The 15,061-nt window shown below is 36.8% G+C and overlaps 1 protein-coding gene across 1 annotated transcript; it reads left to right on the forward strand.

The window, feature by feature from the left end:
- Positions 1-990: 990 nt before the first annotated feature.
- Positions 991-3,000, forward strand: LOC145223655 (uncharacterized). Its single transcript, XM_080090055.1, has 4 exons — positions 991-1,093; positions 2,109-2,214; positions 2,287-2,324; positions 2,551-3,000. Exons 1-4 carry the CDS (start codon positions 991-993, stop codon positions 2,988-2,990), a joined length of 687 nt encoding a protein of 228 aa, XP_079946181.1. The 3' UTR covers positions 2,991-3,000.
- Positions 3,001-15,061: the final 12,061 nt, after the last annotated feature.

The following is a 15,061-nucleotide window of genomic DNA, read 5'->3' on the forward strand; positions in this document are numbered from 1 at the left end:
CTCTCTATGTGATTTCCTTGTGTCAAAACAACAGACTGTTTTTCTAAGTTATATTGACCTGTAGTCATTCTGTTTATATTTGTTAGTGAGTCCATTCTCCTTTTATATCGGCGCGAAGAGGAATGGATCTACAGACACGTTTTATTGGACAGACGGGACAAACGTTGATGAGACCGAAGTACAATGGTCAAGAGGCGAACCAAACAATAGGAGTGAGGGTTGTGTGGCGATGAGTTTAAGTGAAATACAAACGCCGTACAACTGGTTCGACGTTCCTTGTTCGGTTAAATCGAGATACATATGTCAAAGAAATTCACGTAAGAGTAACCTACAACATTAGTTTTGAAAGCATGGTTTTGCAGTAGTCTGTGTAATTTTCTAGCTGGCCACAGAGTTGCAAGTCGGGCCGGGCTTTTCGGGCCGGGTTCGGGCCGGGTTCGGGCCGGGTTCGGGCTTAGGTATTTGTCAGAAAACGGGCTCAAAACGGGCCTGACTTTAAGTTCCGTTTCCGCCACTTTATAGTAACAATTTTCTGGCTTGACCTAATGCTCATCCTACTCTAAAACGTATTGTTTACCCCATTGTCTATTGTTCATTGTGTTTGTTGTCTTTTCTCTTTTTTCTTTCTCATACTTTGTTGCAAGGCTTTCGTGGATAGGCCAGTCAATCAAAATTTCGGGCCTAAACGGGCTTCTCAAAAACGTCTCGGGTTCGGCCCGGGCTTCGGGCTGATACTTTCGGGTTCGGGCCGGGTTCGGGCTCAGATTTCGGGCCTGCTTGCAACTCTGGTTGGCCATACAAATAACCAAACACAACACAGCGTAAGTCAATCTTAAACGTGCTTACAGGTTTTGAAAATTTGGTAGAAAAATAAAAAAGTAACGTGCCGTTATAGACTTTCTTTCTCTCCAAACCACGACCACTGCTGATAAAATTTCAACAACACACAACTTCACAGATAATTCAACTACATTTAACACAACACCAGAAATGACAAGCGACCAGAATATGAATACATCAGCTTACAACACCACAGTATGGGGAAGTGCGTCTCAAACAACACCTGTTTCGACCACTGACCAGCAAACACAAGGTGGCCAATTTTGATTACTATTTGACTTCTTTTCCCGTTTTCATTCCGGGTAAATTTGACAAGTCATTAAGATTAACTCGAGAAGTAAGTTTTGTTTTCGAGGTTTGTTTAAATACGATTGGCAGTTGTGGTAACAATAATGGGCTTGTGGAACTGTGTGAGTTCGGATAACAATTAAGTAATGAGATTAGTCTGTAAGGAAGGAAGTTTCGTGGCAATATAGGAAGCAGTCCATGGGCATATTAGTGAGTCGCTAATGTATGTTCACAGGTGCCTGAATAACGAATTTGTAAACGCTTTTAAGGCATATGGGTAAATGAGATATTGATTGGGTAGCCTAATATTGACCACATGTAAACGTGAACTGAAAAAAATCTTTCGTAAGCTAAGGAGATAATAGGAACCTTTCAATGTAAACGTTACCGGCGCTTATGATATCTATTGGGTTAAAATATATAGGCAAGTCCGGTCTGGACATAGTACTTTCGGTTGTGAAATTCTTTGGTGCAAATATTTGAGACAATTACATAGTGACTTTTACGAAAACATTCAATTCAGTACTGCTCCAGGGTTTGTAGGCTTGCTGGGACAAAACTTTTTTTTCCCTAATTTACGTTAGTAAGTCTAAACAAGTTTTGCAAGGACCAGACCAACTTTGCTTTAGCGTTATGCGGGACAAAGCATTTGTAAATATTTACAATGCAACTTGTGTTAAATTACGGTCTGGGCTATTAGGGTTGGAGCGAGGTTTTATAATATTAATAACAATAAAATCAAACAAAAAACTCACTCCCTAACGTTAGGTATGGTTTCTAACCCTAACCCAGCCAGTCTCATTGTTAAGTTAATAAATAAGTATGTCAGTTCTTCGGTTAGTAGCTCTACCGCCTATACTGGCCAATAAATAAACGCGTCCCGCCCGAATTTCGAGTTAGAACTTGCCATGCAACAAGCTGGTACAGCCTTCAACGAATCGTAAATACATGAAACGATGATTTGTTGTTATTTTGTACAGGAGATGCGAATGACGTACTTCTTATAGTTGTATTATCTACCGTTGGTGGGTGCGTCATTATTGTTACTGGAACTACAGCACTTCTTATTTGTAAAAAACGCAAAAGGTAACATGACTGTGGAACAGTTGCTGGGATGTGATTATTCATTACATAAGGTCTATTTTTTGTGAATCACAGATACGAAATACAAGTCAAATGGAAAAAAGCAAAGATTGGTAAGTCTTAAGCCAAGTATCTCACTTTAAATCTTAATTCTTTTGTTCACTGAACGAGACAGACTTAATTTATTTTTGAAGGACCAAATTATAAGCGCGATAGACGAAAGTATCGCGAAACTCCAGTTATCAGTTTCGTTTGCATAAACTGAATAACAAATTCTGGTATTAAAGAGGCAAACTGTGCTAACTTAGTAGCCCACAAATACACTATTGTTTTCTTAAGATGGAATCAACTGTGCGCACCAAGGTGACGAACACCGCAACAAAACACCGATGAACGTTGATGTTATCTGTGGTCAGACTAGGATACAAGAAACAGAAAACAAAAGCGATGGGAATATTTCCCACGTTACCGACTACCAACCCGAATCTGAATACGGCTCTGTTTACAATGTAGCTTATGGGTGCATTGTACACCCAAACGAAACAGAGTTGTACAGTATGGCACAAAATTCCACATATTTAACTGCATCAGAAGACACAGAAACACAAATTGATAACACGGAAGAACATGAACCCCCAAACTTTTGCAACATATACGATACGGTTGCGAACGATTTGTCAGAAATTGAGGAGTCGGAAGAAACTATCGAGCCTACGCATGGAAGTTTATACAGAAGGACAGAGGATATCTACACTGTGGTAAATAAAAACTGGAAATGAAGTTGTTACATATAGCTGTATATTGCATTTCATTGTGCCAAATTAAAATATTTTTGGTTTTCGTTTATTACTATTCGGATAAAATTTTCTCCAAATACGTTAAGTTCGGAAATATATACTTGTTTTCATATTGTCATTATTTAGTCAGTTGTATAAATCATATACATGCAGTACTTTTTTTGAATAGTATTTGGTGTAGGTCATTTTGCTTGCGACAGCTTGTCACGATATCATCAGAAAATTATAAAAGCTTGCCAGCATTGCTTTTTGCTTGCAGTATAGCATCAAGCCTAAGACAGGCCCATTAGACAACAATAGAAAGTGGTGGTGTAAATTATTATCAGCAGAAAAACGCTATTAACGTGCTAATGTAGGTAGGCTAAAACTGCGCAAATTTGCTACACAACATGATCATGATACAATGGGCAGGCATAGTTCATTTCCAGAACATAAATCAAATATTTGTGGATCGCAAAATATCAGGTCAAGCTTGAAGTAGATTTATATTAACACCCATCCCAAGTTATCCGAAGAAGTGCGTTATCCGAAGAAAGCGTTCAGCAAGGACAACCCTATAAAATGATTTAATGTTGTTTTATAAGGCTATCAGCAACATTATAGTAAAATACGGCGGTTGCCGATAAACCTTATAGTGCAAACAGTGCAATTAACCTTCTGTTGCCACAGCAAATTTAAACGTCGGTTGCACAAACAGGCTGTTATTGACTAGCAGATTTCGTAAACAAACCAGCAAAACCCGAAACTCAAGGTAAAGTAAATGCCGTGACGTTTTCTGTTGGTCATGGATCTGTTGGTTATCATCGCAAATTGAAAACAATCTCAGCTGCTTACCGGCATTAGTAATTAATTAGTTGTCTGTAATAATACCGAAAAGCGTCAGGGTTTGGTGCAAGTTTAAACAACCGAAAAGACACAAACGTTGAAATTATTACTGATTTGTTGGTTTTGGAACAGAATACTTATTTTAAAAATGAGAGAATTCATTCCAACAGGGCATGCATGTCAGGCCTTCACAGTAGGCTAACACTCTGCTGTCCCGGTGTCGCAACTTTGCATAAACAAGTCTCTGGCACTGCACGATAAATGAAATAAATTGACAGGTGGATAGATATGAAACAAAGGTATCATATTGACCATTTTCTTTGTTTTATGCGAGTGTTAAAACATTACCAGCCACAGAGACCAGGCAACATCTTTCTGAGACCAGGCAACATCTCTTTTGCAAAAAAAAACATGATGATATACCCACGAGTTTTCTGACGATGCTTTGGTAGATCTACAGTTGAAGCTATGTGTGTTTAAATCCACAACAAAAAACCACGTGCATCCAAAAAAGTCAAAAACTCAAATGTTATTTACGTACACCTTGCAAAAATGGTTTGATTCACCTTTCCAAAAATACCAGCAAAAATGGGCTTTGCATAGGTGTTCAAATATAAATCGTTTACAATAAAAAAATATAAAAAAATAAAGAATACACCTTATCTGGCAACAAAATCCACTATATCTCCTTAGGTTGAAACATCAAAGATGTCAAGGTTTTCACAACCTCAACAGGAAACAAGTATACATTCATAAATCATGTAAGTCATAATTTTGTAGAACTGTTGAGAAATTGAAATAACATTTCATGTCTTTGTGTTTGTTTATTAGACACCAAACTTACGCTCTCAAGAATGTTCACCATTCAAAATATATTGAGCTGAGTTAAGTTTGTATATTTCATACACAATTGTCAAATATACAATCTTGAGATAAGTTTGCATTCGTTTGACTTCCAAGTATATAAAACTTACAGTGTTGTAAAGTAAATTAATACAGACAAATGACCAACCTTTGACGTATTTTTCCTTGTGAAAAAAATAAAGTGAGGCAGTGTGGCAAAAAAATACTGTAATTTTAAATACTATAAAACTTGAATGGCACGGTACGTATTGCAGTAGTGGTGCTGTATTTCTATGTCGCACTGTCGAATGGACCAATCGGAGTGATATTAGGATACATTTCACGATAATGACAAGTGCTGATTTAAACTCTGGCCTTGTTTGATACTAGAGTCGGCAATGGCCAACCGTAGCCCTGGCACACCAATCAATTAACGAGTTTACGAGTTTACGAGTTTATATACCAACTACAATTGGACAATTGAAACAAAACTGCGCTCTTTCAAACAAATTATGTGCGGTTAGGACTCCTAACTTAGGAGTTAAGATCACTGATGAACTGTATTCGTTTATATCAGGGGTGGCCAACCTGCGGCCCGCAGGCCAAATGCGGCCCTTGAATAAAGGTTGTGCGGCCCGCAGATATGATTTAAAATGTACTGCCAAACGAGTCCAACTATTATACATTTTTGAGCAGATTATTGGCCCGATTTTATATTTCTGAGACCTGGCAACATGTGGCTGGAATCAAATGCAAATTTTACTTGTAGTTAAGCATATTTGGTAAGCAACAGAGTAAAATTACCTTGTGTTATACGCAGGTGCGGCCCGATCTAATTTTGAAAATTGTATTTGACCCCACAGTATCAAAGGTTGCCCACGCCTGGTTTAAATGTACAAATGCATACTAACGTGTTTTCTGGGACAATGAAACCGGAACGACAGGTTATGTAGTGTTTAAATGCCATCGGGTGCAGAAATATCGGTAAGAAGTCTTTTGCAAATCTTGTCATTTCCTATAAATTGATTCTGACTTGTATGCTGTATTTGGTTTATCTAACAACGGTAAATTATTAAATTGTTTCCTTAATGCCCGCGCATGGAAAGTTACCATTGCAAGCAGGTCAAAGTCTGCATAATATAGTGCGGCTTTAAACTCTATAGTGTATAGTGCGGCTTTAAATCGTTGCCGTTTTAGTGCTATTTGTTTTCAACTGTCAAACAAAAACAACAGTGACGTCATAATAATAGCATATGAACTTACTATTGACGTTTGCAATCAAGCACCCTGCCTTTTGCTGGCCTATTAATTCTACGGCCTTGTGATAAAATAAAATTTATAAACTGCTATAAATGCAACAATAAGTACAAGCTTAAGTGCATCTTGCAGCTGCTTTTTGCAAATGGAAACGATCAAAGCATGGCCATGTAATTAACATTTGTGTACCACTACGGTGGCACGATATGTTCTAGTGTAGGAGTATATAACATCTAAACGTATCGGTATTCGACGTTGTTTGCGTACCATACTCTATAGTCATCTATGGCACAGACACAAGGAAATTACGTCACTAAGTCAACAACAGATTTTCCCTGCAGCCTAGCGTAGTTTAAATATGTTCGCAATATGGAAATACAAAGTCTTTTGGGGAGCTATATACTCAAATACTATTGGAAATGTAATACTAATTTTAACCAAAGAACGTTATTTTTTTCCTTTTGTGGTGCACCAATCATTGTGATATGAAACTCACCCAGTCCTTAAAATTGGTTTATCGCCCATAGCTTAGCTTTGGAAACGTATACCCAATACCATTTGACACGACAAGTTTTCATGTAACACGATGCTTGTATTTGGACTTCTCGTAGTATTATTATGTTGTATATTCAGCTTCGTCAAAAAACTGTGCAAAAAATACAAAACACGTGTCAATCTGTTTTCAACGCTGCTTGCGGTGGCTAAGTAAAGTCCAACAAAAACGATGTCTTCTACAGACTGTAATGTTCCAAGAAACGCAAGAAGCAGAGTATCATCAAGCAGAAACTTTTGCGCCTTTGCTGATGTGCGAATGGCAACCACACGCTGCGGTATAATAGTGATGCAGTTATTAAGTTATAGGCGGTTACAACAAAAATTTGAAATTTTTTTATTCGGACACACAACTTTAATGACATTTTTTATAACAGTTCGGATAGAATCAAGATTACTGCACGGGATTAGAGTATGCTTAAAATATACCGCGGTAGGAAACAAAACACGATGTCAGGCGGTATAAGATTACAGGACTCCTTCCATTAGTGAATTAATGAATACAGTAATACACTAATAGAAATTCGTCACAATGACGACTTTACGGGTTTAAAGGCTTCTCGTTAAGATATTTAAAATTGCTTCTCATTCAATTAACTCTGTATAGCTATGTAATGGAAATATTAAACAAATTTTGAAATCACAACCATAGTCGTTTGAGGTTGCTTGCCGGTCGACAGTGATCTAAATCAAAATGAACTGTATGAAGTCACCCGTACTGGACTTTTGCTAACAACTACGATTGTTACTAGCAATGCAAAAGAAACTTCGACAAACAAAAAAACAAAGAAACAGCAAACAAAACCAGCAACTCTTGGTTTTACCACTTCGCAGCAGCCACATAGTTTATGTATGATTTGATTAAGTATAAAGCACATATTTTCTAGAGTACTAAGATATATCAAACCACAAATTCTTTCCTATTGTTTTTTTTTTTATTATAATGATAACCGAAGCACCTTGCTTTGAAGTAATTTTAACTCGGATAGATTTGTTTGTCACTATATCATTGGGAAGTTATAAACAATGTCTCTTGTAATCTGTGTTAAAATGTTCTTTGGTGCTTTGCTATCGTACCAACTATAACTAGACCAAGGTTTGGTATTCCAAAACGCATGCCAACCTTGGGATGACTGTTTAAGGCAGGACAAACAATTTTTGTCCTGCCTTAAACAGTGTTCGTAATCATTTGCCGTACCATTTAATAACATAATACAAACCAGTAACATTGCGAACAAAAATGTTAACAAACCAATCGTTCTTCTTTTGGAATAACGATTAGCTCACGGCTTTCAAAAGTTTGCCGGAATTAAATTAACAAACGACTTTTTTGTTTGCAGGCAAGGAAACTCAATCATGGTTAGGAACTGTGGTTGGTTCCATTGTCGGATTTGTTGCCGGGGTGACAGTAGTCTTAGTACTACTTTTCTGTCGGAATCGAAAAAGTAATTAAGTGATATCTCTTAATTTGGAATAAACTTTTGCACGTCCGATATTTGTTTTGTAGGTCAGATATCGAATCCAAAAACACGGGTCCTGGAAATGCTGAAATTGGTAAGTTTACAAAATTTTCAACTTAACGCTAATACCATCTTGACATGTATCATTTGTTGCAGATCGAAGCAAGGTTAAAGGTCACAACTTTAATACAGCATCGAACATCATACATGCTGCGAACAAAGAAAACATAAAACCGGTAATAGATGGAAGCAATCGATTTAGCTGTGGAATATCTAGAAATGCTGAACGGCAAAATTCCGTTTGTGATAATTTTCAAACATCAGACAGACAACCAATGTATGTAAATTTGGAAGAGAAGAATGAATACAAAAACTTTTAATAACAACTATCAGTTTCAACACACATCAAAACATTCGACAAAAGCATGATGTCATATTTTTTGAGAGAGGATTTCTGCACCGTTATTGTGAATTTGCTGTTTTGTTTTGCCTTTAATTTTCACATTAATAGTATTACTATGTCTTCTAAACAGAACAATGACCTGTACACCAAGCAAATCATTGCCACAGGCGTCATTTATAACAATTACCCACGTTTTCCGTTGTAATATTTGTGTAACTGTGTGTCCTTGGAGCAACCTATAGCTTTGCCTGTAGTAGTAAAGGCAACCATTATGTAACTGCACTTAAAATCTTGTTGCGTGTTAAACAAACTGAAATGGTCTATTCTACAGGTCACGCAGTTAAACAATAGCGACAGTGCATAACCGTGGCAATTTTTTAGCACTTTCCTTTTCGTTAATTACGAATTATTCATTTTTTTTACTTTCACACACCCAGTAATCGTTTCGTTTGCAATGATGTGTATCTGTACCAACGACATTTGTTACTCTGTTATTGTTGAATTGAGTTTACTTGGTTTGCTTTGTCACTCATATTTTAACTTTTTGGCGATATACCTTGCTCTACCACACGCTATTCGCTTATTTGTTTCACAGTATAATAGTCTCTTTTTCTTCGTTTCCATGCTCGCCCATTCCCGGTCATTAATTTACGCTTAGTTGTTCGTATCGTTACCAGGATGTGCCTTTTGGTCGTAACGTGATTGTTTCTTCCCCGTACTTGCCCGCGTTGCACGTGTGAGGAAAATAATCTGGGTGCCGTGCGAGTTACATCGTATACTTTCGTGTTTTGTTGTACTGACGTTTACTTTGAATTAAATGGAACGTCGAAATCGAACGTACGAGTTGTTTTATGCATATGTCCTTGATCGTTTTACCTAAACAAGGCGCCCAATAGTGAAACCAGGTTGTGGTCTCTCTTTGGCTTAGTGGTGAGCCGTTATTACAGGGTTCGGGGCGTTTCCGAATTAGGGAGGTAGTTTTCGTGTAAGATGTGGAATTGGGCATTAGGGGTCGATTGGAATTTAATATCGCCACTTAAAAGATATTTTAGCCGAATTCCCAAAGCTGCCGAAATAATTCTGTAACAACACCAACTATGACTATGTATAATATAACGCAAGTGCAATGACGGTTTCCTGAACTGTCGGTCGATTAATAAATTCTGCTAACGCGTAAGTATTATACCCCGGTAGGGAACAAAGCACGAAATTAGGCGGTAATTACAGGGCTCGAAATCAACACACAAGTACATACTCTCACAATGACGACTTTACGTGGTTGAAAGCTTCTCATAAAGATATTTGAATTGTTGCGGTTGTCTTGAGGTTAAGTCTCTTGAGGTTGAATGTAGGTCGACAGTGATCTAAATCAACAAAAACTGTATGAAGTCACCCGTACTGGACTTCTGCTAACATCTTGTTCAGCGTTAAAACAACACAAACGTGAGGCTTTAAATAACACTACATTTACATTTTTGCATTTATGGAAGAGTATTGGTTCAACGTGTTAGAAGGCTATGCGACTGTCTAAGGAACTTAACAGAGATCGTAAATGGTAAAAGGGAAATAAACTACAGTATATAGTTTTTACGCATTGTCGTTCAGATCAGAACAAGATTTTTTTTCTCATAAGTTTATAGAATTAGAATGAAGGATCAACACATTTTTCAGATATATTTCCAACTGACAATGCATTAGAGTAATTGTAAGTGGTAGATTTAGATTGTTACAAAGTTGACATAATACAACCGTAACCTACTTTACCGTATTTACAAAAAGCCAACATACAGGGAAAAACGGAAAGTTTCTTTGTTTCAAACAACAACATGCCACACGCATTGTAGTGCTATGCAGTGAAATATTTTGGGCATGGTAAACATTTATAATGCTTAATACGTACGGTAGTTAAGTTCGTATTCGTACGACGAATGGTCAGACTAATATAGGTACCTTAGACTAGTGAACCGCAGAAGTAAGAATGTTTACATTAAAAGTTCTGTTCAAAACCGCATCACCTAATTGCAGTAGCCCTACTCTGGGCATAAATTTGTTGAGCCACTCCCACTGTGTCGAAAATTACCAACTGTGGTTCACAATACAACGAAAGAAAGAAGGCTTGGCCTCGGGTTAAAGTGTTGTCGTTTTTCCTTTTGTTCAGGCAAGTCTGGAACATTTTGCTGCCATAGTAAGGTTTTATTGTGAAAATCTTTGCTGCAAAATATGCATGCAAAGATAAAGTTTCAAATATCGCTTTTGTTTAGATTAAAATGAAAAACTTGGGAATAGTTATCATTGTCATGGCACAACTTGCCGCAGCAGACACTTGGCTTTCATTCAACGGATACAAGTATCAGGTTGTTCACAGGCAAGCTGTCAATTCATATTCTGAAGCGGAAAATGGATGTGCTCTGAGAAGTGCTACAGTAGCAAATATCAAAACAACTGCAATTCAAAACTTCTTAAATGGAACCACAAAAACTTTAATAGGTTACTAGCACATACTTTTTTCATTCGTCAAGCGTCGTGCTAAGGGTGTAACGCGTATTTCATGTTTGTATTAGGTTACACTGCTGTAGTCTTTTGATAGATCTATTACGAGATACTCGCACAACGCTTTTATCATTTGACAGGTAAACCAGACTCCATTTTTATCGGTGCAAGGAGAAACTCGACAACGCATAAGTTCCAATGGACAGATGGAACAAGTGTTGACGTAACACAGTGGTACGGTGGAGAACCAAACAACAACGAAAGCGAGCATTGTGTTATAATGAAAAGGGCCGGCGAAGTCACAGAATACAAGTGGTTTGATGTTCCTTGCAATTACCGTGCAAGATGTATTTGCCAAATAACTATACCAGGTATTTAAGAATGATACTAACAAAATGGTTTGCACACACAATTCACCAAAACATAGTAAAAAGACTCTTCTTTTGTTTGGATATTTAACAAATACCACCCCGCCAACAGCAACAGAACCATTCCAACTTGTAACGCTTTATCTCACAACACACCCAACCAAGCAATTGAATAGTGAACATCCAACAACCACTCACCAAATCAAAGGTATTATTGTTCAATAAGACAGATACACACCGCCTATTAAAGCGCCTATTAAACATTTTAATTTTTTCAGTTCTCCCTTATCATTGATTCCGACATAATATAAAATGTATATCTATATTACTTATATAAATATACTTTAAATGCTTAACTCTCAATCACCAAAATTTAAGGCATAAACTTAATCTTTCCCGACTTTATGTATAGTTTCTTTTAAAACACAGTTTAATAAATCTTGTTTTATAATCTCCTACAGAGATTAGACATTCACCTGAAAATACATCGTCAGCAGTAGATGGGGACAGAAACAGCACAAACGCGATTTCGTTAAGTATGTTTATAATATTAGTTAAATGTCTGATGTCGCTGTGTTTTTAGAAAACTTTCTTGTTAACATTTGTGCAATGGATCAGGAGTCGGCAACCATTTTGGCAAAAATAGAAATGTTATTACAGCTTATATAAATACACATTTCGATTTGACAACATGTTTGTAGGCAAGGACTGTTACAAATATGTTCTAATGGGTTTACCCGTAAAAGTATACTGCCCGATAAGAACCCCGCACGGACCGGCACCGGGAAAATCATCTGCAGTTTTGTCAAAATACGTGCTAATCTGGGTGACTTTTAGCGTGCGAAAAAAAACTAAAGTTTGTTCAAACCAATCTTTTAATAGCATAAATGTTGGTTATTGCCAATATTGTGTCCTTAATTTTCGCATTTAAGTTGTTTTTGTTTTTTTCTCCGACGTTATAAAATATCATTGTCTGCTTACTTTTATACTTAAAGTAATAATAGTAACAGTCTAGCATATTATAATGACAAACTACTGCAGACATAGTTATGACAGCTCCAGCTATACTTTGCCCATAGAAACTTATAAATGCGTATGCATAGGGATTTATACACATGGTGACTCACAACTAACAAAACATGATAGACCGAGTGGAAAATGTTGATATTATTTACAATCACTTTTATAATACCGGCCCAGGTCAAATAACTACATCGTTGCTGGTTTCTGTCATTGCCTCCGTCACTGCCTGTGTGCTCATATGTGTTGGAATTACATTTCTCGTCTTCTTGCGGAAGCGCAGAGGGTATACAATGCAAGTTTTGACATGTATTCAGTGCCTGTAATCAAACGTATATTGTTTACCATTACCAGGTCGGACACGAAAGCAAAGCCCGCGAAGGTTAAATGTGCAGAGATCGGTATGCATTCAATGAGGTTTTATAATTTTCACGTATTGCATACAGGCATACTTTGTTATATAAACCAACACCTCTAAGCAAACGTTTAACGATTTGTGTAAAAGTACATGCGTCGTTACAAACAAAACACTTATTAACACAGGAACTACACAAGGTTATTTGTTTTTTTATTATTTTTTGTTGTGAAGATGAATCAGTAATCGCTCATCAACATGGTAATAGCTCTCAGGAACCAAATGGAGGTGGATATGGCTCCGTTTACAACACAGCATATGGTTGCGTTACAAATTTAAACGAAGCACTGACGTACGACACAGTGGAAGCTGCCAAAACATCAAATGAATATGAAAACCAGACAGAAGAAATTCAACAAGAAGTCTACGCAACAAGTGTAAGCCACCAATCAATATATCACGTCTACCACTGACGAAACAAGAATACAGAAGCAAAACCAACGTAATCCACCAAACCCTGATGATGTCCGTAAAGTTATCGGGGATATGTATGCTGTTGTGAATAAACAAAGTAAATGAAGTATATGTTCTGTTACATATGTTTTTTTTTTAATTAATGACCATGCAGTTTAAAGATCTGAAACTGCAAAAATGACAACAATAAATAGAACCCCAGAGTTATCGCAAATTAACGTTTGTTGCCAGGCATACTAAACACAACAACCGAACAAAATGATCAGCACTAAAGCGCTTTGTTGGAGTCTGAATAACATAATCTAAAATCAGATTTGCTGCTCAGAAGATTGTAAATGAAAATAAACGAATTTGTTTTTGTGCAACTGATTTGTGCAATTAATTTTTATTTACACAGATTTGTGCGAACTGGGTCTTCTTAGTATACTGCATACCTGAATGAACTTAGCTATAACGTAATACAGTTCAATCAACTATTGTTTACACATTGTACAGCGTTAGAGCAATATAACGTCACTCGTGGAACAACATTAGGTTTCCGCCATAATAAAGACACCTACACTCTGTTTCAGTTTTTAAGAAATGCCTTAACGTATGTGTTTGAAGGTTCAGTGACTGCATCAGTAACGTAATAGTGGCTGTAAGGGTAAAAGGTGATTAGATGTTACAGGATAGTCATGTATGATTTTAAATTAAGACCTAGCCATTGTCGAAACACGTGCCTAAACAAGGAGTAAAGGATTTGTTTTTCAACATGTGCTTTACCTATTTGGAAAAAATTAGAATTTAGCACAATTAAAACAGGCAATCTAAGTATTTGCCAACATTAGCACTGGTGAGTCAGCAGGTTAAAGAAAAAAGAAAGATTTGACGATACCCTTATCAGTTAGATTCCGACTACAGTTAAGAAACAAATGTTAATTATTTGAAGCCAATGTCATGAATGGAAAAGTATTAAATTGTTATTGATCTTTCTTGGAAAATTTCAGTGATTAAACCTAAAACATTTTCTGTATAAGAGTTGAAAAATGCCGCGTAAGAATATCAGAACATAAGAATATAACGTCACAAACGCTAAAAATCGAACACCCGAAACTTCCTTAACAATGAAGTCGTACATTAGCATGCACACTAAAGACTTGCATCAAAACGTTTTTTTAGGTCAAAACAGCATCTTGATCACTCAATATCGCAAGTATTTTCGCTTATATTCTTGCATACATGGTATTTTAAGAATATAGTTATACTAATGCGATCACGTAGCTAAGCTAGGAAGTTTAGACATATACAAGCATGTTTGCACTGCAACTAACGATGAAAATGATAAACGTGTTTAATAAAAGTTCATTTAAACTTTGGTGCCTGAGTGCAATACGTTTTTAAAGCAAATCTGCTAAGGAGGTTGCTAAAAATGAAAACGTATGGAGTCGTTATTATTTTTGTGTTACAACTTGTCGTGCCAAAGACACAAATACCTTGTGATTTACTCTTTAAAACAAGAGAAATTCGAATACCTAACAAGTTGCCAACTCATATCGTGATAGCCTACCATTGCCCATAGGCGTTTGATTTGTTCCAATATTCCATCAGTATCGATCATTTCTGGATTCAGGATATTGCTGTCGATTGGAGTATGAGCAATAAATCCCATGCCAGTAAGAAACAAAGCACGACGTGAGACGGTGCTTAGATTACAAGGCTCGAAATGAATACCATAATCTTAACATTTTCAACAAAAGATTATGCTAATGAACAAGTTTTAACAACTCTATTTTGGATTACTAACTGTTTGTTGCAAACATTACTCAATTTTAAGTGTTGGTGGGTCAAAACTTTTTACACCACGGAATCAACACTGCTGTAACTCGCTTTGTTTTGAGTATACATTTCGTACAACCTTATACCACCAACGTCACACATTAAACAACACCAAGTTTCCTGCATATAAGGACTTAATAACACCTACTGGGCTGTGCATTTCCTCAACTTCTTGCATTGCTTTGCGA

This window comes from Phallusia mammillata, chromosome 4, assembly GCF_965637545.1.
Source record: "Phallusia mammillata chromosome 4, kaPhaMamm4.hap1.1, whole genome shotgun sequence".
NCBI lineage: Eukaryota > Metazoa > Chordata > Ascidiacea > Phlebobranchia > Ascidiidae > Phallusia > Phallusia mammillata.

Excerpts from the sequence above, each read along its gene's own strand:
- LOC145223655 (XM_080090055.1), top strand. The coding sequence starts at position 991 with ATGACAAGCGACCAGAATATGAATACATCAGCTTACAACACCACAGTA. Across the intron at positions 1,094-2,108 it reads CACTGACCAGCAAACACAAG|GAGATGCGAATGACGTACTT; the intron begins GTGGCCAATTTT and ends TATTTTGTACAG. Across the intron at positions 2,325-2,550 it reads ATGGAAAAAAGCAAAGATTG|ATGGAATCAACTGTGCGCAC; the intron begins GTAAGTCTTAAG and ends TGTTTTCTTAAG.